This window comes from Microcaecilia unicolor, chromosome 11, assembly GCF_901765095.1.
Source record: "Microcaecilia unicolor chromosome 11, aMicUni1.1, whole genome shotgun sequence".
NCBI classification, from domain to species: domain Eukaryota; kingdom Metazoa; phylum Chordata; class Amphibia; order Gymnophiona; family Siphonopidae; genus Microcaecilia; species Microcaecilia unicolor.
Window position 1 is genome coordinate 13,998,635 of NC_044041.1, and position 21,755 is coordinate 14,020,389.

Below are 21,755 nucleotides of genomic sequence, written 5' to 3' on the forward strand. Positions count from 1 at the left end.
TTGGTGGGTGAGGGAGATGCATGGGGAAAAAGGGAGAGATGCAGCAAAAGGGTGGAGGGGTGAGGAAGGGAGAAGTCTTGGCTGTGTATGAGGTGGAGGGGAGGGACACTTGCTGCATACAGAGGGGATAGGTGGGGAGGGGGAGAAATGGTAGGCATAGGGGTGGAGAGGAGGGAGAAATGGTGGGTATAGTGGTGGAGGGAGGGCGGAGCAGAGAAAATTTTGTGCCCACCCACTTTGGGCTCAGGCCCACCCAAAACTGGCTGTCTGGCTACGCCACTATCACCAACCCAATCAATTATGAAAGCCCACCTTCTATAACTACCCCAATCACTCTCTTCCTTCTTCCCTCTTCCCTTCCATGATCGCCACACATTACCAACTATATCTGTTATCCTGATATGATACTGTTAACAAATCTATGTAAGCCACATTGAGCCTGCAAATAGGTAGGGGAATGTGGGATGCAAATGCAATAAATAAATAAATAAAAGAAAATAAAACATAGAAAGGAAAATAAGATGATACCTTTTTATTGGACTAGCATAGGGGGTCCTTTTACTAAGCCGCCGCGTAAGCGTGTAATGTGCGCCGAAATGAAGTTACCGCCCGACTACTGCGTGGCTCTTGCGGTAATTTCATTTTTGGAGTGCGTCCGATACGCGCGTCTGAAAAATATTTTTTATTTTCGGGCACGCATAACAGACGCGCGCTAAGTGGCATTTGACGCTCGTAGGTCATTACCGCCCGGTTACCGCGTGAGTCTTTACCACTAGGTCAACGGCTGGCAGTAAGGTCTCAGACCCAAAATGGACGTGCGGCAATTTTCATTTTGCCGCACATCCGTTTTCAGCGAAAAGTGTTAAAAAGGCCCTTTTTTACAATTGTGCTACACTGCCGCCAGCCATTTTTCAGTGCACCTTTGTAAATGGACCCCTTAATACATTTTTTGATTAGCTTTCAAAGGTAACCCTTCTTCATCAGATCGGAAATAAGCAAATGTTGATAGCATTCCAGTGATAGTCTCACAGGATGAAGGTGGGGTGGGTTAGGTGAGAGACAGGGAGAGCCGGGTGGATGAGGGACAGGGAGATATGCATGATGATAAGAGGGTGACAAAGCAGTAGAATTTTATGATTTATAATGAGCTAGAAAACCCAGATCTTTGTTAAGTCCTGTCTGGTGGGTGTCAAAATATTTAATCATTCTGACTTCAAAGGTCTTACACTCCTGTATTGTTTTAAAGTTCCCTTTTAGTATTCTTACCATATAATCATTGATACATTATTCTGGTTTTGTAAAGTGCTGCCCCACAGAGGTGACATCCTGGTTGGCACTGGCATTTTTCATATGGTATCTATGTAAATGAAATCTCTTCTTTAGCATCTGGCTTGTTTCTCCAATATAGCAGCCTTTTTACATTGAATGATGTATACTATATTGGAAGATGAGCATGTGAAGGATTCCTTTATGTTGAATATTTTTCCTTTGTGAGTGACCGTGGGGTCCTGTGAAATGTTTTAGTACTACTACTACTACTATTTAGCATTTCTATAGCGCTACAAGGCATACGCAGCGCTGTACAAACATAGAAGAAAGACAGTCCCTGCTCAAAGAGCTTACAATCTAATAGACAAAAAATAAATAAAGTAAGCAAATCAAATCAATTAATGTGAACGGGAAGGAAGAGAGGAGGGGGTAGGTGGAGGCGAGTGGTTACAAGTGGTTACGAGTCAAAAGCAATGTCAAAGAGGTGGGTTTTCAGTCTAGATTTAAAGGTGGCCAAGGATGGGGCAAGACGTAGGGGCTCAGGAAGTTTATTCCAGGCGTAGGGTGCAGCGAGACAGAAGGCGCGAAGTCTGGAGTTGGCAGTAGTGGAGAAGGGAACAGATAAGAAGGATTTATCCATGGAGCGGAGTGCACGGGAAGGGGTGTAGGGAAGGACGAGTGTGGAGAGATACTGGGGAGCAGCAGAGTGAGTACATTTATAGGTTAGTAGAAGAAGTTTGAACAGGATGCGAAAACGGATAGGGAGCCAGTGAAGGGTCTTGAGGAGAGGGGTAGTATGAGTAAAGCGACCCTGGCGGAAGATGAGACGGGCAGCAGAGTTTTGAACTGACTGGAGAGGGGAGAGGTGACTAAGTGGGAGGCCAGCAAGAAGCAGATTGCAGTAGTCTAAACGAGAGGTGACAAGGGTGTGGATGAGGGTTTTGGTAGAGTGCTCGGAAAGAAAGGGGCGGATTTTACGGATGTTGTAAAGAAAGAAACGACAGGTCTTGGCGGTCTGGTGGATATGAGCAGAGAAGGAGAGAGAAGAGTCAAAGATGACCCCAAGGTTTCGAGCTGAGGAGACAGGGAGAATGAGAGAGCCATCAACAGAAATAGAAAATGGGGGGAGCGGGGAGGTGGGTTTGGGGGGGGAAAATGAGAAGCTCGGTTTTGGTCATATTTAATTTCAGGTGGCGTTGAGACATCCAGGCAGCAATGTCAGACAAGCACGCTGAAACTTTGGTTTGGATGCAAGGTGAGATATCAGGGGTAGAAAGGTAGATTTGGGAGTCATCAGCATAGAGGTGGTAGGAAAAGCCATGGGATGAGATTAATGAACCAAGGGAAGAAGTGTAGATAGAAAAGAGGAGGGGACCAAGAACAGAACCCTGGGGTACGCCGACAGGCAGAGGGATAGAAGTAGAAGAGGATCCACCAGAGTGAACACTAAAGGTGCGGAGGGAGAGGTAGGAAGAGAACCAGGAAAGGACAGAGCCCTGGAATCCAAGTGAGGACAGGGTATCGAGAAGTATGCTGTGATCGACAGTGTCAAAAGCAGCGGAAAGATCAAGAAGAATGAGGATGGAATATTGACCTCTGGATTTAGCCAGTAATAGGTCATTGGAGACTTTAGTAAGCGCAGTTTCGGTTGAGTGGAGAGGGCGAAAACCAGATTGTAATGGGTCAAGAATAGCATGTGAGGAGAGAAAATCAAGGCAGCGGCGGTGAACAGCACGCTCAAGTAATTTGGAGAGAAAAGGAAGGAGGGAGATGGGTCGGTAATTAGAGGGACAAGTAGGGTCAAGTGAAGGCTTCTTAAGGAGAGGTGTGACCACAGCATGTTTAAAGGCAGCAGGGACAGTCGCAGTGGAAAGTGAGAGGTTGAGAATGTGACAGATAAAAGGAATAAGAGTAGGAGAGATGGCATTAAGAAGGTGGGTGGGAATGGGATCAGAGGAACAGGTGGTACATTTTGAGGAAGAAAGGAGAAGTGTAGTTTCCTCAATAGTAACTTCAGGAAAGGAGGAAAGGGAATGAGGGGAAGGAGAGAGAGGGGAACGGACTAGTGGAGGGAGAGCTGGTGAGGTAGAGAAAGCAAGGTTTATCTTTTGAACCTTGTTGTGAAAGAATTCAGCAAGGGTCTGAGGAGATAGTGAAGGGGGAGTTGGGGGAGGGGGCACCTTGAGGAGAGAGTTCAATGTGGTGAAGAGAAGTCGAGGATTAGAGCCAAGAGAGTTGGTCAGTTGGATATAATAATCCTGTTTGGCACGTAAAAGAGCAGATTGGAAGGAGGTCAGCATGAACTTAAAGTGTAAGAAATCAGCAAGGGCCAGAGATTTCCGCCAGAGGCGTTCGGCGGAGCGGGTACAGGAACGTAGGTAGCGGATATTAGAAGTCAGCCAAGGTTGGGGTTTTGTACGCCTTACAGGGCGGGTCATCAAAGGTGCAAGAGTGTCTAAGGCAGAGGATAGAGTATTGTTGTAAGAAGAAACAGCCTCGTTGACAGACGTGGATGGTGCCACAGTAGAGAGGAGGTTTGAAACATGGGAGGATAGAGATGAAGGGTCAATGTCGTGAAGATTCCTAGATAAATTAGATAGGATAGGACGGGACTGGGAGGGAGGAGATTTAAGTGTGAAAGTTATAAGATGGTGATCAGAGAGGGGAAGATCGGAGGCAAGGAAACTAGAGGGTGAACAGTTGGAGGAGAAGATGAGATCAAGACAGTGACCATTTTGATGAGTGGGGGAGGTGGAGCATAGTTGGAGATTAAAGGACGACGTTAAAGCGAGTAACTTGGAAATATAAGAGTTGGAAGGATCATTAGCAGGAATATTAAAGTCACCAAGGATGAGAGAGGGGGAGGAAGGATCATGGAAGAAGGCAAGCCAGGCATCAAAGTCACTGAGAAAGGATGAAAGGGACTTATCAGGGGGACGATAAATGACCGCTATTCGAAGAGGCAGAGGAGAGAAAAGGCGGATAGAGTGGACTTCAAAGGAGGAAAAACAGTGAGATTGAGGTGGAAGAAGGGGTTGAAATCTGGAGGAGGGAGAGAGAAGTAGTCCAACACCGCCCCCACGGCCAGCAGGGCGAGGAGTATGTGAAAATAGATAACCGCCATGGCACAGGGCTGCGACTGAAGCAGAGTCATCAGGGCAGAGCCAGGTTTCTGTTATGGCGAGCAGATGGAGGTGACGCGAGATAAAGAGGTCCTGGATATAGGGGAGTTTGTTACAGATAGAGCGGGCATTCCATAGGGCGCAAGAGAAGGGCAGAGAAGAGGAGGGGAGTAGAGGAATAGAGATGAGGTTAGAGAGGTCACGGTGAGATCTGTAGAGTTTGGATAATAGTTGGTGAGGAGGGCCAGGATTGGGATTGATGTCACCAGCTGAGAGTAAGAGAAGGAGTAAAAGAGAGCGGAGGAGAGTAGGAGAGGTGTGGCCACGAAGGCGTCGAAGGCGAGAGGTATTTAGGTGGAATGGGGAAGGCAAAATGGAGGGAAGAAAGAGACGGAGATTAAAAGCCAAAAGGAGGAAGAGGGTAGGAGAGAAGGTGAGGTGATGAAGTCAATGGATGGGAAGTGAGTTCCTGTAGCGGAGAGAGGTAGGGGGTGAGGGAAAAGATTAGGAAGGGACAGAGCTAGGAAGAGAATGTGAATAGGGGCCATAAACGATTAAGGTACTTTAGCAACTGGAAAAAGATTAGATACAAAGAGAAAAATGCCCCGCGCGCCATTAGGCGCGCGGCACCTAGAGCGGAGGCCCTGAGTGGATCGGGGTGGACCTGAGTGTCACCCCGGAGAAGGCTGTAAGGATATGCAGATGAGCTGCAAGTCCTCCACAGCACCTGAAAGGCAGCCGGTGGTAGAGGTGGGTACCTCTCAGCTGAGGAAAGGCTTACCAGGGGTTAGGCCGAAGCCAGCATTCCTCCCCCTGAGGGTCGCCTGATCCTAGCCAAAAAGCACCTGGGAACTCTGGGCACTTGGAGAGAAGGCCCTGGGAAGGTCGGGGTGGAACTGGAGTCACCCCGGATACAGCTGTGAGGAAATGCAGATGGGCTGCAAGTCCTCCACAGCACCTGGTGGGAGCGCTGGGCACCTAGAGCGGAGGCCCTGAGTGGATCGGGGTGGACCTGGGTGTCACCCCGGAGAAGGCTGTAAGGATATGCAGATGAGCTGCAAGTCCTCCACAGCACCTGAAAGGCAGCCGGTGGTAGAGGTGGGTACCTCTCAGCTGAGGAAAGGCTTACCAGGGGTTAGGCCGAAGCCAGCATTCCTCCCCCTGAGGGTCGCCTGATCCTAGCCAAAAAGCACCTGGGAACTCTGGGCACTTGGAGAGAAGGCCCTGGGAAGGTCGGGGTGGAACTGGAGTCACCCCGGATACAGCTGTGAGGAAATGCAGATGGGCTGCAAGTCCTCCACAGCACCTGGTGGGAGCGCTGGGCACCTAGAGCGGAGGCCCTGAGTGGATCGGGGTGGACCTGGGTGTCACCCCGGAGAAGGCTGTAAGGATATGCAGATGAGCTGCAAGTCCTCCACAGCACCTGAAAGGCAGCCGGTGGTAGAGGTGGGTACCTCTCAGCTGAGGAAAGGCTTACCAGGGGTTAGGCCGAAGCCAGCATTCCTCCCCCTGAGGGTCGCCTGATCCTAGCCAAAAAGCACCTGGGAACTCTGGGCACTTGGAGAGAAGGCCCTGGGAAGGTCGGGGTGGAACTGGAGTCACCCCGGATACAGCTGTGAGGAAATGCAGAAGGGCTGCAAGTCCTCCACAGCACCTGGTGGGAGCGCTGGGCACCTAGAGCGGAGGCCCTGAGTGGATCGGGGTGGACCTGGGTGTCACCCCGGAGAAGGCTGTAAGGATATGCAGATGAGCTGCAAGGCCTCCACAGCACCTGAAAGGCAGCCGGTGGTAGAGGTGGGTACCTCTCAGCTGAGGAAAGGCTTACCAGGGGTTAGGCCGAAGCCAGCATTCCTCCCCTGAGGGTCGCCTGATCCTAGCAAAAAAGCACCTGGGAACTCTGGGCACTTGGAGAGAAGGCCCTGGGAAGGTCGGGGTGGAACTGGAGTCACCCCGGATACAGCTGTGAGGAAATGCAGAAGGGCTGCAAGTCCTCCACAGCACCTGGAGGGAGCGCTGGGCACCTAGAGCGGAGGCCCTGAGTGGATCGGGGTGGACCTGGGTGTCACCCCGGAGAAGGCTGTAAGGATATGCAGATGAGCTGCAAGTCCTCCACAGCACCTGAAAGGCAGCCGGTGGTAGAGGTGGGTACCTCTCAGCTGAGGAAAGGCTTACCAGGGGTTAGGCCGAAGCCAGCATTCCTCCCCCTGAGGGTCGCCTGATCCTAGCATAGTTTGCAGTTGGATATATTGTAAGGATGTGTGTCGCTCTCTTCGTTTTGAGTTTCTATCGGGAACTTGCTTCTCACTAGTTTGTGTTTTAAGTTGGGTGGCTGTCGGAAGGCCAGCACTGGAGGGGCTGGGAATATCTCTTTCAGTAGTTCATCCTCCTGGAGTAGTGGCTGTAGGTCTTTTCCAGCTCTGGGTTGTATGTCACTACAAGGGGGATTCTGTCTGAGGCTTTCTTTTCCTTGTACTGTAGCAGATTCTCCCTGGGTGTTTTCAGGGAGGGGGCAACATTCTTGGAGATTATTTAGGGGTTGTAGCCTTTTTGTTTGAAGGATGCAGTCAGGATTTTGAGGTGTTTATCCCTGTCCCCTGAGTCAGAGCCAGGAGCGTAGCCAGACTTCGGCAGGAGGGGGGTCCAGAGCCCGAGGTGAGGGGGCACATTTTAGCCCCCCCCCCCGCCATTGCCGACCCCCCCCCCCCCCCCCGCCGATGACCCTCTCGACCCCCCCCCCCACCGCCGACCCCCCCCCCCCCCGCCGATGACCCTCTCGACCCCCCCTCCCACCGCCGACCCTCCCCTGCTGTCACCTACCTTTGCTGGCAGGGGACCCCAACCCCCGCCAGCCGAGGTCCTCTTCTTCCTTAGTTCTGTTTGAGTCTGACGTCCTGCACGTACAACGCGCAGGACGTCAAACTCACAGAAACAGAATGAAGCCTTGCGATCTGCAGGGCTTCATTCTGTTTCTTTGAGTCTGACGTCCTGCACCTTGTACGTGCAGGACGTCAGACTCAGAAACAGAACGAAGGAAGAAGAGGACCTCGGCTGGCGGGGGTTGGGGTCCCCCGCCAGCAAAGGTAGCAGACGGCGACGGCGGGTTGACGGCGGGAGGGGGGGTTGAGAGGGTCATTGGCAGGGGGGTCCAGGGCTAAATCTACGGGGCCCCAGGCTCCCGTGGCCCCACATAGCTAAACCCCTGGTCAGAGCAGATATGGTAATAGCTTGTGACTTGGCTGTAAATAATGGATTCTTTTGTATGGGAAGGGAGTGAATGAGTGGGGAGACGGGCTGATCCATGCAAGACTTGGAAGCAAGGATCTCACTATTAGAGGGACTAGTGGGGCTCCGTGGCAGAGAGAGAGGCTGATCGAGGCCTGGTTTTGTTGCATTGTAACTATAGTCCCGATTTTCCTAAGGAAGACCTTCTTGTAAATCCATTGCTCTGTTGAAGTCTTGACTATCTGTAACAAGGGGATGGGACTGTGTACAGAGTCTGCCCCTGACACAGGGAGATAACAGTGCAATCATTGTGGTAGGAGAGTTAAACCTCCTGATTTGGCAATGGTTAGTTCCTCACTGGGTGCCCAAGGGGGTCACATGGCAGGGCATTAATTCCCCTTATTGTACAGGTTCTCAGTCAAAAAGGACCCTGCCCTTGAATCTTAACTAAAAGAGCAAAATGTGTGCTGTTGGTAGATATCGCATCAATCATATTGTCTAGAGTGTAACAGGCATATCACAGGCACCTGTGCTGCCATTTATCATGTGATGATATGCCCCAAGGGCTTGCTTTTTGTTTGCTTTTGTGCGTGAGCATCACAGGTGTGTAACTGGAGTTTTTTTTTTTTCATTTATCTGTTATTATGTTATGCCTTTGCTTAACTCTGCTACACTTTTCAATCAAATTAGAAAGGGATACACACGGGGAAGATGATTTTGAAAAACACTGAGCTAGATAACAACTTGGCTACAGTCCCCTGATTTAACACTGACTCCCTCACCATGGCTAATTTAATAGATCACAAAAAGGTATTCCCAGGGGTAAACAGCAGGTGCATAGTTGCATTTTAAAATGTGCACCTGCTGTATTGCAACCCCGCCCCCCCCTCCCCCCCACACACACACACACAATTGACCACCCACACCAGTACCAAGCAGTGTTGCCAGGTGGGCGGTTTTACCGCCCAATTGGACGGTTTTCCGCGACCCGCCACGGGAAATTTTTGCCCGCGGCGGGTCGCGGTTTTTTGGGCTTCTTTTTTTTCTTTTCCGCGGTTTTTCGGGCGGTTTTTTCGGCCGCGGGGGGCGGGGTTAGTGACGTTTTGGGCGGGGTTAGTGACGTGTTGGGCGGGACCGGTGATGGGGGAGGCGGGGCCGGTGACGGGGGAGGCAGGGCCGTTGACGGCGGGGGCGGGGTTGATGACGGCGGGGGCAGGGGTGATGACGCGGGGGTGGGTGTGTCAGGGGCGGGGTTTGAGTTTGGGCGGGTTTTGGGCTGGATTTGGGCTCGTTTGGGTGGGAAAAAAATTTTCCACCTGGCAACACTGGTACCAAGTACAAATATATCTGGTGACCGTGTATACACATCCTTACCCTGTAGGTCTTTTCACTTGGAAATTATCCAGATAGCTGTCCTTTAAAAATGAAGGGGATATATTCATATACTTTCCAATGATGTGGGTTACTCCGAATCGCCTCTAGTCCTGAAATCTGAGTAGCTCTTAAGTACATAAGTACATAAGTATTGCCACACTGGGACAGACCAAAGGTCCATCAAGCCCAGCATCCTGTTTCCAACCGTAGCCAATCCAGGTCACAAGTACCTGGCAGAAACCAAAAGAGTAGCAACATTCCATGTAGAAACCCAAAGAGTAGCAAGATTCTAGAATTCTAAAGAATAACAAGATTCCATGCAGAATTTCAAAGTGTAGCAACATTCCAAGTAGAACCCCAAAGAGTAGCAGGATTCCATTCAGAATCCCAAGTACATAAGTATTGCCATACTGGGCCAGACCAAAGGTCCATCAAGCCCAGCATCCTGTTTCCAACAGTGGCCAATCCAGGTCACAAATACCTGCAAAATCCCCAAAAAACTTCAATACATTTTATTCTGCTTATCCCAGAAATAAGTAGTGGATTTTCCCCAAGTCCATTTTAATAATGGCTTATGGACTTTTCCTTTAGGAAGATATCCAAACCTCTTTTAAACCCCACTAAGCTAACCATCTTTACTACATTCTCTGGCAACGAATTCCAGAGTTGAATTACACGTTGAGTGAAGAAAACTTTTCTCTGATTTGTTTTAAATTTACCACTTTGTAGCTTCATCGCATGCCCCCTAGTCCTAGTATTTTTGGGAAAGCGTAAACAGACGCTTCACATCTACCCGATGAACTCCACTCATTATTTTATAGACCTCTTGTAATTTTTCACAATCTTCTTGTGATTTAACGACTTTGAATAACTTTGTGTCACCAGCAAATTTAATTACCTCACTAGTTACTCCCATCTCTAGATCAGTTATAAATATGTTAAAAAGCAGCGGTCCCAGCACAGACCCCTGGGGAACCCCACTAACTACCCTTCTCCATTGAGAATATTGACCATTTAACCCTACTCTCTGTTTTCTATCTTTTAACCAGTTCTTAATCCACAATAGAACACTACCTCCTATCCCATGACTCTCTAATTTCCTCTAGAAACTTTCATGAGATACTTTGTCAAATGCCTTTTAAAAATCCAGATAAACAATATCGACTGGCTCACCTTCAGCCACATGTTTGTTCAGCCCTTCAAAGAAGTGTAATAGATTGGTGAGGCAAGATTTCCCATCACTAAATCCATGTTGACTTTGTCTCATTAATCCATGCTTTTGTATATGTTCTGTAATTTTGTTCTTTATAATAATCTCTACCATTTTGCCTGCCACCGACATCAGGCTCACCGGTCTATAATTTCCCGGATCACCTCTGGAACCTTTTTAAAAAATCGATGTTACATTGGCCACCCTCCAATCTTCCGGTACCATGCTTGATTTTAAAGATAAATTACATATTACTAGCAATAGTTCTGCAAGTTCATTTTTCAATTCTATCAGTGCTCTATGATGAATACCATCCAGTCCAGGTGATTTGCTACTCTTCAAATTGTCAAATTGCGCCATTAAATCCTCCAGGTTTATAGAGATTTCATTCAGTTTCTCCAACTTGTCAACTTTGAATACAATTTCTGGCACCGGTATCTCTCCCAAATCTTCCTCGATGAAGACTGAAGCAAAAAGTTCATTTAATCTCTCTGCTGTGGCTTTGTCTTCCCTGAAGGCCAGTTTTACCCCTCAGTCATCTAGAGTTCCAACCGATTCTTTTGTCAGCTTCTTGCTATTAATATACCTGAAAAAAAATTTACTATATGTTTTTGCTGCCAACGCAATCTTTTTTTCAAAGTCTGTCTTTGCCTTCCTTATCAACCCATTGCATTTGACTTGCCATTCCTTATGCTGTTTCTTATTATTTTCAGTCGGATCCTTCTTCCATTTTACTACTACTACTTGACATTTCTAAAGCGCTACCAGCTTTACGCAGCGCTGTACAATTTAACATAGAAGGACAGTCCCTGCTCAAGGAGCTCATTTTCTGAAGGATTTTCTTTTAGCTCTAATAGCTTCCTTCACCTCACTTTTTAACCATGCCGGCTGTGGTTTGGTCTTCCTTCCTCCTTTTTTAATACACGGAATATATTTGGCCTGGGTTTCCAGGATGGTATTTTTGAACAGCATCCAGGCCTGATGTAAATTTTTGACCTTCCCAGCTGCTCCTCTAAGATTTTCTTTTCACCGTTCTTCTCATTTTATCATAATCTCCTTTTTGAAAGTTAAATGCTAACATATTGGATTTCCTGTGTGTACTTACTCCAAAGCCGATATCAAATGTGATCATATTATGATCACTGTTACCAAGCGGCCGCAGCACTTTACCTCCTGCACCAGATCATGCGCTCCACTAAAGACTAAGTCTAGAATTTTTCCTCCCCTTGTTGGCTCCTGACTGTACCAGCTGCTCCATAAAGCAGTCCTTGATTTCGTCAAGGAATTTTACCTCCCTAACGTGCCCTGATGTTACATTTATCCAGTCAATACAGAAGTAATTGAAATCACCCTTATTATTGTGTTTCCCAGTTTGTTAGCCTCCCTAATTTCCGATAACATTTCTACATCCGTCTGTTCTTCCTGGCCAGGCGGACGATAGTACACTTCTATCACTATCCTTTTCCCCTTTCCACATGCAATTTCAATCCATAGGGATTCCAAGCTGTGTTTCATGTCCTGTGGAATTTTTAGTCTATTCGATTCGAGGCCCTCCTTAACATACAATGTTGCCCCTCCACCAATTTGATTCACCCTATCGCTATGATATAATTCATACCCTGGTATGACAGTGTCCCACTGGTTATCCTCCTTCCACCAGGTCTCAGAGAAGCCTATTATATCTAATTTTTCATTTAGTGCAATATATTAAGTTTAAACCAGCCAAAGATTATTCCAGATATTTCAGCGGCCTAATTTGCTAAACTTAGCTGGTGATGCGCTGAATATCAGAGGATAGCCAATTATATTACGCGATGTAACCAGTTATCTGCTAACCACTAACTGGCAATATTCAGTAGGAGACAGCCAACTATCTCCCACTGAATATTGCCATTTAACTGGCCAGGTGCCTTCTTCAGGAGTCTTGGTTTACGTTTAAAAAAAAATGTGGGTCTTCAATAGGTGAAATCTGAGAAGAAGTGGTCTTTAGAAAGACCTTTGGGAGTTGTCATGAATACCGTTGCTTCTATACGCCCTGGGTGCCAAAACATGGTACCTTGTTGAGTCGTCATTTATTAAAGTTTGCTATCCTTATCCAGAGTCTCTGGTCTGTTTTGAAGATCCTAACTTTGTTCCCAGTTCTTGTTTTCTCTGTGTTACTCCTTGTGGGATATCAGTGTTCTTTCCACTCCTGTGGTTTTTCATAGGGTCTACAGTGGCGACGTGGTATTGTATGAGGGTAACAGAGTACGTCCTCTGCTTTTTCCTCACAGTGCGACATGCAGAAGCTGACTGTGGATGAGCTGAAGCGATTGTTATACGACACCTTCTGTGACCACCTGTCCATGAAGGACATTGAGAACATAATCATGACGGAGGAGGAAAGCAACCTAGAGAACCCTGAGGAATGCCCAGTCGATGTGGAGAGTAAGTGAGACCCTTCCAGGAGAATGGGTACATTTCAAAGACTAATCAGTCAATGTGATACATAACTTACCTGTATGGCTTATCCTTTATTAGCTTGCTGATAGGAAGTGGGGATACACCCTCCTCACATATCCAATCAAGTGGGAGGGAGCCAGTGTGAAGGACACCAGACAGCAGGAACCTTGAACCCTTCCTATCACACATTCCCTTCTCCTCTTCATTTACCCAAGTAGGCAGTGGTGTTCCTTGGTCGACTGCCACCCAGGACGGATTGCCACTGCACACCCCCTCCCGGTTGCAGCGTCAACCCCCCCCCCCCCCCAGGTGCAACACGACACTCCCCCGGCGCATCATCATGTCCCTCCTGGCGCATCACCTCCAACCCCCCTCCCGGATGCATTGTTCTTACCTCCTGGGGTGCTGGGAGCAGCCACGGGGCTGTCGGTTCCGCCGGTTCCCTGCTCCCTCTGCCCCAGAACAGGAAGTAACATCAGAGAGAGCAGGGAACCGGCGGGGCCAACAGCCGCATTGCTGCTGCCTGCACCCCTCCTGCAGCGTGCACCCAGGGAGGACCACCCCCACCGCCCCACCCTTGGTACACCGCTACAAGTAGGAGAAGTAGGGCATAAACTCCCGATATTCAATACCATTTAAGCTGGCCGGTTAAGTGGTACTTAGCCAGCTCTCCAGCGATATTCAAGGGGAGATAAGCCAGCTGTCTCCCGTTGAATATTGCCGGTTATATCGTTCAATATAACTGGCTATCCGCCGCTTTTCGTCACATTGCCAGCTAAGTTTGGTGGCTACGTGAATAACAGGCCTATCTGTGGCGGTTCCAACTTAACTGGCCAGTGCAGAATACGGTTTGGCTGGTTAAGTTGGAACCGGCCAAAAATAAAACAAATGTTCAATGCCGGTCACCACAAACGGCCTGACATTGAATATCCAGGCTCAGGGCTGACTGTGGGAAGCAGCCCGTCTACCTCCCACATTCTGAATGTCGGCCCCAAAGGGAACACTTCTATAAAGAGGGACAAAACTTAGTGCCAAAAATCTGTGTTCTAAGATGGTATTTTCTAACAGCTTCTGCTGCCCAGATTCCATTATAGCCAGGGTTCCCAAACTTTTTCAGTTCGCAGCACCTCTCCCCCCCCAGCCACATGGATCTGCGCGGCGCCCCCTCCCCCCAAAGTCACATGGGTCCCCCCCCCTCCCCATGGGTCTCCCTTTCCCTGCAGCCCCCTCCTCTGACACCAGCGCATCTCTGCCTTCCCTAAATCCGCATTGCTCACTACCTTTCTCCTTGCAAGTTCAGGATCGCTGCCACTTCCTTCTCCTTCCTCTGCCGTCGCTACAGTGCTTGCAACTTACATATTTGGGCCATCCGCGATTGACACAGGCGCTCTGGGTCCTTCCTGGGTGGGAATTGTCTCGGGGGAAATTGGTAGGTGGGAACTGTCCAGGTGGGAACTCACCCACAGGTACAACAGTACCTCTGAGGTGTACTTAGACAGGCTGCACAGGGACCATGAGTAAGACCATCTGCCCTGGGAAAGAGACTAAAACCTCATTGATTTTTACTCTGGGCTATGTCCCTTTAAATGTTCTGCCTGTATCCATATGGAAATAAGAATCAATAAGCAAGTTGTAGGCAAAACCTTTTTCATTAGACTAACCTGAGACAAGCTTTTGAGAGTTTTTCTCTCTTCATCAGGTCATTTGAAATGCAGAATAGAAGTGTGCTGAATTAACAGCTTCAATTAATTAGCATTTTTTTTCTCTGCTCCTCTTTCCACCCTTACCTTCACTCTGTCCATTCCTTTCCTTCCTTTTCTCTACTTCACTCTCTACCTGTCCATCTCCTTTCACTCTTTCTTGTGCTTTCCTTCCTCTGTCTCTCCTTTATCTCTTTGTGGTGATCTCTTTGCCACTCTACCTCTTTTCCCTCTCTACTTTCGTTCTTCTCTGTCGCCCTCTTTTGTCTGTTGCCGGTGTTGCTGATGTTCCTTTTCTATTCCTCTGTTGCTTCCGTATATCTTTTCTTCTCCCAATTACTCCTCTTCTCTCCCCATTGTAGCCTCTCCAAATCAGCAAATACGACAAACATGCGTCCGGAAAAGCCTAATCTGCGCTTTTGCCATTGCCTTCATCATCAGCGTCATGCTAATCGCTGCCAACCAGGTTCTGCGGAGTGGAATGAAGTAACCGCGGCAGGCCAACCGAGGGACAGACTTCCCAAAGGGAAGGCACAAAGCAAACTGAAAACTTTTTCTCACAAAGTAACCAGCCTCCTGTGAAACCCATGGACCCTTCCTCGCCTTCCCGATCTCTGGCCTTCCCCTTACTCCAGCCACCCAACGTCTTGTCCTTTTCCATGGAATCCGAGAACCTTCCTGAAAGAGCAGACGGAGCGGCAGGGCCCTTGTGCCCATTGCAGCAGGTGCTCAGGACTGGTTTCCTTCTCCGGCCTGGGAATGGAGAAGCTACCTGGACCCGCATGACTGTTTCCAGAGACAAGTGCATGACAGTGCATGGAGAATCCTCACCTACCATAGGAGTGATGCAATACTGTTTGCTTTTATAACATAGTACAATGACAGTAATAATATAAAATATATGATATAATAAATAAATAAATATATATATATTTATGATAAACCAAATCATTAGTAAGCAATACACTTGTGAAGATTTTCTATTGCATGGACTTCAGATTAAGGGCTGGACATGAAATCTTTGTATCCTTGTTTCTGTTTTCTCATGGCTCATCCTGTCATCTCTTCAGGGCATCCCATTTCCATTAGCCCAATCATCTGTGCAGGGAACAGTAAAGCCAGGCTGCACTAAGGTATATAGACATTCCTGGAACATTCATTGGCTAAATGAGAAAAGCAAATGTATTTCCTTCTATTTTTTTAAATCTAATCTAATAGGGGAGGGTATGTTTCACCATGTCCAAGAGAATAGTTTATTGCAAGTCTTATTTCTATTCAGGGCTCGATCAAAATTTAGGACAAAAATCAGAGGGTCTTGCCATGTCCCTGCAGAGCAGATCACTACATTCATGTAAAAATATTTATATTCCCCTGATCCTCTTTCCCTTGTAATTTTTTTTTTTATATTTCAGTATGATAACATATTTTACGATGTTATGTTACTATTGTAAATTTATTTTTCTGGCATGATAATACATTACTGGTTTTCAGATCATTTCCAAAGGTACAGTTGATATTTTTGCTTTCGATTTCAAAAGAAAGTGATAGCCCTTTGTGAACCGTGCAACAGGAAGTGTGGAAAGGAATTTAAAAGAAGTGGAAAGTGTGACATTCCTGCTAACCTCAAATCAACCCCCCCCCCCCCCCCCCACCCCGTGCATTTCTTTTGACAGGTACCATCTTTGTTTGCCCCATCTTATCAGCCCCCTCCCTGAATTGTTCATAAACTTTGAAAAGTGGAAAATTTGAGATTCTGTCCCCCCCCCCCCCCCCCCCCCAAGGTCTTACTTCCTTACATAGCTTTGCAGCCCTTCAAACAAACATATTAGATGCATTTCTTAGGAGAAACTGACGTTTTTCTCTTTTGACTGCCTCCCCGGCCAACTTTGAAAAGTGGCAAAAGCCAGACGTTCCCCCCCCCCCCCCCACCCTCAAGGACTCACTGCACACAAAGAGACCCTTTTACTAAAGGGTGTTATGCTGTAACGTGCATTTAATATGTGAGAAAACGCTTAGCACAAAACGTGTTAAAGCGTTTTGCGGTAATATCCCCTTTTTCTCATGTTAACTGTGCGTTATATTTTTATATATATTTTTGGAGGAGACATGACATGGGCAGAGAATGAGCATGGAACCATTAACCAGCTGTTACATTTACATTAGTACGTGCTAACTGGCCAACCCTGAGTTAAGGTGGGAACACTTAATGCCTCCTAGACAGAAGGGTAGTAAGGACTCCCACATTATTTTTTGCCAGTCCCATGTGCTAATGGAAAAATTAGCAAGGAACCTGCAAAATAATAAAAAAAAGCCCTAAATACTGCCACGTTGAATCTGGGCCTAGTGTGTGGGAAAAGTCCTGTGTAGACACATTCAGCCCAGATTCTAATGCCCTTTAGTAAAACGGCCACAAAATTTGGTATAGCTACATAAGTACGTAAGTGTTGCCATACTGGGACAGACCGAAGGTCCATCAAGCCCAGTATCCTGTTTCTAATAGCAGCCAATCCAGGTCACAAGTACCTGGCAAAATCCCAAAACTATACAATGCATTTTATGCTGCTTATCTCAGAAATAAGCAGTGGATTTTCCCAAGTCCATTTTGATAATGGCTTAGGGACTTTTCTTTTAGGAAGCTATCTAAACCTTTTTTAAACCCTGCTAAGCTAACTGCTTTTACCACATTCTCTGGCAACGAATTCCAGAGTTTAATTATACGTTGAGTGAAGAAATATTTTCTCCGATTCGTTTTAAATTTACTACTTCGTAGCTTTGTTACGTGCCCCCCCCTAGTCCTAGTATTTTTGGAAAGAGTAAACAAGCGATTCACATCTACCCATTGCAAAGTTATTGAGGGGAGGGGGGAAGGGACACACACACAAATTCCAAAATTCTATAAAGAGCACCCAATTTGTGTGCACAATGTAATTGATTAATTAGTCAATTAGCTCCAATAATTGGGTGCTAATAATTATTGACACTAATTGGCCTTAATTGAAATTTACACACACATTTTTAGTCGCATGCATCCACACGTAAAAAATGTATACATGGTTTCAAAAAAGGGGGCGTGGCTACAGGATGGTCATTGGCAGATTGGGGCATTCTTAGAATTTGTGCGTGCTGTTATAGAATAAGAGGGATCCGCACCTAATTTAGACATGAAGATTTACACCTGGGTTTACTTTGTGGAAATCCAAGCATCTAAAGTTAGGCGCAAACCCCCAGATTCTATACAGTGTCACATGAGTTGCGCGCACAATTCAGGTCATACTCTGTACTGCACGTGTAACTTAATTACAAGCCAATCAGTTCTGATAATTGCCAATTAATGGGCAATTAGTGACACTAATTGGCTTTAATTCGAATTTCGGTACACAGCTTGCTAAGCGTATTCTATAAAGTGATGCGCGTAAATTCTAATGCACACTGCTGAAAAGGGGGTGTGGCCATGGGCATGGAATGGGCTGATCATGGGTGTTACTAAAAATTATTTGCGCTGTTATGGAATACAATCGCTCTGCGCCTAACTTAGTCACCCTTTACACCAAGTTTTACTTGGCATAAATTCCTGCAACTAGACTTAGAGGGGCATAATCGAACGGGGACGTCCATCTCTAAGGACAACCCGGCGAAGGGGCGGGGAAACCGCTATTATTGAAACAAGATGGGCATCCTTCTTTCATTTCAATAATACGGTCGGGGACGCCCAAATCTCAACATTTAGGTTAGAGATGGTCGACCTAAATGTTGAGATGGTCGACCTTAGAGATGGTCATCCCCGGTTTTCAGCCATAATGGAAACCGAGGACGCCCATCTCAAAAATGACCAAATCCAAGGCATTTGGTCGTGGGAGGAGCCAGCATTCATAGTGCACTGGTCCCCCTCACATGCCAGGACACCAACCGGGCACCCTAGGGGGCACTGCAGTGGACTTCATAAAATGCTCCCAGGTACATAGCTCCCTTACCTTGTGTGCTGAGCCCCCCAAAACCCACTACCCACAACTGTACACAACTACCATATCCCTTATGGGTGAAGGGGGCACCTATATGTGGGTACAGAGGGTTTCTGGTGGGGTTTGGAGGACTCGCTGTTTCTTCCACAAATGTAACAGGGGGGGTATGGTCCTGGGTCCACCTGCCTGAAGTGCACTGCACCCACTAAAACTACTCCAGGGACCTGCATACTACTGTCAGGGAGCTGGGTATGACATTTGAGGCTGGCATACAGGCTGGCAAAAAAAAAAAATCATTTTTTTTAGGGTGGGAGGGGGTTGGTGACCACTGGGGGAGTAAGGGGAGGTCATCCCCGATTCCCTCCGGTGGTCATCTGGTCAGTTTGGGCACCTTTTTGAGGCTTGGTCGTGAAAAAAAAATGGACCAAGTCGACCAAATGCTCGTCAGGGACGCCCTTCTTTTTTCCATTATCGGCCAAGGACGCCCATCTTTTAAGCACGCCCCAGTCCCACCTTCGCTACACCTCCAACACGCCCCCGTGAACTTTGGTCGTCCCCGCGACGGACTCCAGTTGAGGGCGCCCAAAATGGGCTTTTGATAATGCCGATTTGTGCGACCCTGAGAGAAGGACGCCCATCTCCCGATTTGTCTCGGAAGATGGGCGCCCTTCTCTTTTGAAAATGCCCCTGTTAGTCTGGTAGACGGGCTCTAGGCGTATTGCATAAACCATGCATGGTTGACTTAACTCAGGGACACCGAGAGGGGGGCAAAATTCCCTGGGCCCAGCCTCCAAGGAGGGGCCTGGCGCCAGCAAGCTTCTTCCTGCCTGTCTGCTTCATGATCTGTCTCTCTCTCCTGCTCCAGTGTTCCAGGAGGATCCGGATGATTGTATTAACGTGATAGCCCGGGTGACCTGGGTTGTCGTGTTAATGCAATCATCCGGGTCCTGGTACACAGGAGCAGGAGATGACAGACCGAGGCAGGAACAGTCAGACACAGGAAGGTAAGGGGGCAGGTGGGGACGGTGGCTTGAATGTGTGTGTGGGGGGGGGGGGAGGCGGCCTGAGTGGTGGCAGTGTGGTGCAGCACGGCGGCCCAGGTGGGTGGGCCAGCAGGCGGTGGTCCTGCCCCAGGCCTGGCTGTGTCTCTCAGCAGCCCTGACTTAACTGAATGTAATTTGTCCTAAATCGGTGTCCAGGAAGCTAACAGTGGTGGTGGAACACATGTGAGATTCACTTACAACCTAATGATTCAAATGTGCTAAATCTTGTAGGGCACCTTAGTAAAATGACCCCTTAGGGATGTTATTGATGAAGGGAAGGTGGGTGAGGGAAGCGGAGGGAGAAGCTCATTATATTCCTATGGGCTTCTTATCATTTAGTGCATGCTAATCATTAGCATGCACTAAATCTTTTAGCACACCTTAGTCAAAGAACCCCTCTATGGTCGCAGACTCTCTACAAAATTATAAATTGTTAGCAGAGACATACCCTAGCACTTTCCTTCTCTGCTATTCCGCTTTCCCCGGCAGCAGCTGTGTTCAAAACAGTCACAAGTGACCTATGGAAAAGGATCTGACGGATTCCTCCACAGGGTTGCCAGGTGGAAAATTTTTTTCCCACCCAAACCAGCCTAAATCCAGCCCAAAACCCGCCCAAACTCAAACCCCGCCCCTGACACCCCCACCCCCGCGTCATCACCCCCGCCGTCATCGGCCCCGCCTCCCCCGTCACTAACCCTGCCCAAAATGTCACTAACCCCGCCCCCCGCAGCCGAAAAAAACACCTAAAAAACCGCCCAAAAGACAAAAAAGAAGCCCAAAAAACCGCAACCCGCGGCGGGGCGCGGAAAACCGCCCAATTGGGCGGTAAAACCGCCCACCTGGCAACACTGTTCCTCCAGTGTTTGAGGTCAAAGTCAGTATGGACTAATCAAAGCAGAGTATGAGGTCATTTCAGTGCCGCTGAGAGACAAAGCCGGGCCCAGGGCCATCGAGAGGGGTGGATGGCGGGGGGGGGGGGGCAAAATTCCCCAGGCTCGGCTTTCAAGGGGGAGCCTGGGCCCGGTGCCGGCAACCTTTTTCCTGCCTGCCTGCTTCCGGGTTTGTCCTCTCCCCTGCTCGTGTGTGCCATCCAGGACCTGGATGATTGCATTAGTGCGATGTCGCAAGAATGCAATCATCCGGGTCCCGGCACGGACAGGAACAGGAGAGGAAAGATTGTGGGAGCAGGCAGGCAGGAAGAGGCTTGCCTGCACTGGGCCCGGGCTCCCATTTGGAGGCAGAGACAGAAACGTAAAGGGCAGGCGGGTGGAAGGAAGCGGCAGCGCAAGTGATGGGGGCAGCAGTGCGAGTGAGGGGCAGCGGAGCAAGTGAGGGGCGGTGCGTGGCAGTCCAGCTCTGCCCCAGGCCCTGATGGGTCTCTTGGTGGCCCTGTCCGGGCCTGGGATGCAGCCGCCACCCCCCCACCTCCCCACTTGGCCCCGCCCCCCCCCCCCCCCACTCGGGCAACTGCCGCCCCCGCCCCCCTTACCTTACTGTATGTCTGTCACTCTCCTGTGTCCTGGGACCCGAGTAATCGCATTAACGCAATCACCCGGGTCCCGACACACAGGTGCAGGAGAGAGACAGACCCCGGTGCCAGGCCCCCCCCCTTGGAGACCGGGGCCTGAGGAATCTTGACCCCCCCCCCTCCCTCCCTCCCTCCCTCGGTGGTCCTGGGTCATTTCTCACTTTTTTATCAACATGGCTGCTTCTACAATTTCAAGAAAATGACATGCTAGCAGTTTAAAAAGTATTCATAATAGTAATGTACCAGTAAGATTTCTTCATGTCTTCAAGGCCAATGTCCAGCCTCACTTACTGGTGAGAAAGAAAATATTTCAGCTGCTGGAGGTCTACAACCGCTACCGAGTTTTCATTAATTTCCAACTATAAACAGCTGCAATTTCATGCAGATTATTTGCACAGATCTGGTCAGCCTTGGTCTTGCTATTGCCTTCTTAAAATTACTTTTTTGTCACTGTCCTGGGAAATTTTAGCTGGAAATATGAATTTCTTTTTATCACCATTAGCACTGTCAAAGGGCTCAGGTTTTAAGAAGTCGGATGTCAGAATGAAGAAGAGAAACTGAGATTATCAGTTATATCCTGTCAACCAGCAAAATACACTTTTAACAAGACATTTCCCTGTCAGCTAAAAGGGTCTTAGATCATGAGAACCCGTAGCGGCAGATAAAAACTAATCTGACCAGCTCAATCTGTCGCAGTCATTAACGCAAAGCAAATGCAAATGTTCCTCCTTAAGATTCCCTATAATCAGGGCCCTGTTTTCTCGTGTGACTCAGTAACGGTTAGCTTAGCGGAGTTTAAAAAAGGTTTGGACGGCTTCCTAAAGGAAAAGTCCATAGACCATTATTAAATGGACTTGGGGAAAATCCACTATTTCTGGGATAAGCA

The 21,755-nt window shown here is 48.2% G+C and overlaps 1 protein-coding gene across 1 annotated transcript in view; it reads left to right on the forward strand.

The window, feature by feature from the left end:
- The window catches only part of LOC115479896 (calcium-binding protein 7-like), an 87,112-nt gene extending 71,900 nt beyond the window's left edge, over positions 1-15,212 (forward strand). Inside the window, 2 exon segments of the mRNA XM_030218207.1 lie at positions 12,471-12,624; positions 14,702-15,212. Of these exon segments, the coding sequence (XP_030074067.1) occupies positions 12,471-12,624; positions 14,702-14,829 (282 nt within the window). The 3' untranslated portion in view covers positions 14,830-15,212.
- Positions 15,213-21,755: the final 6,543 nt, after the last annotated feature.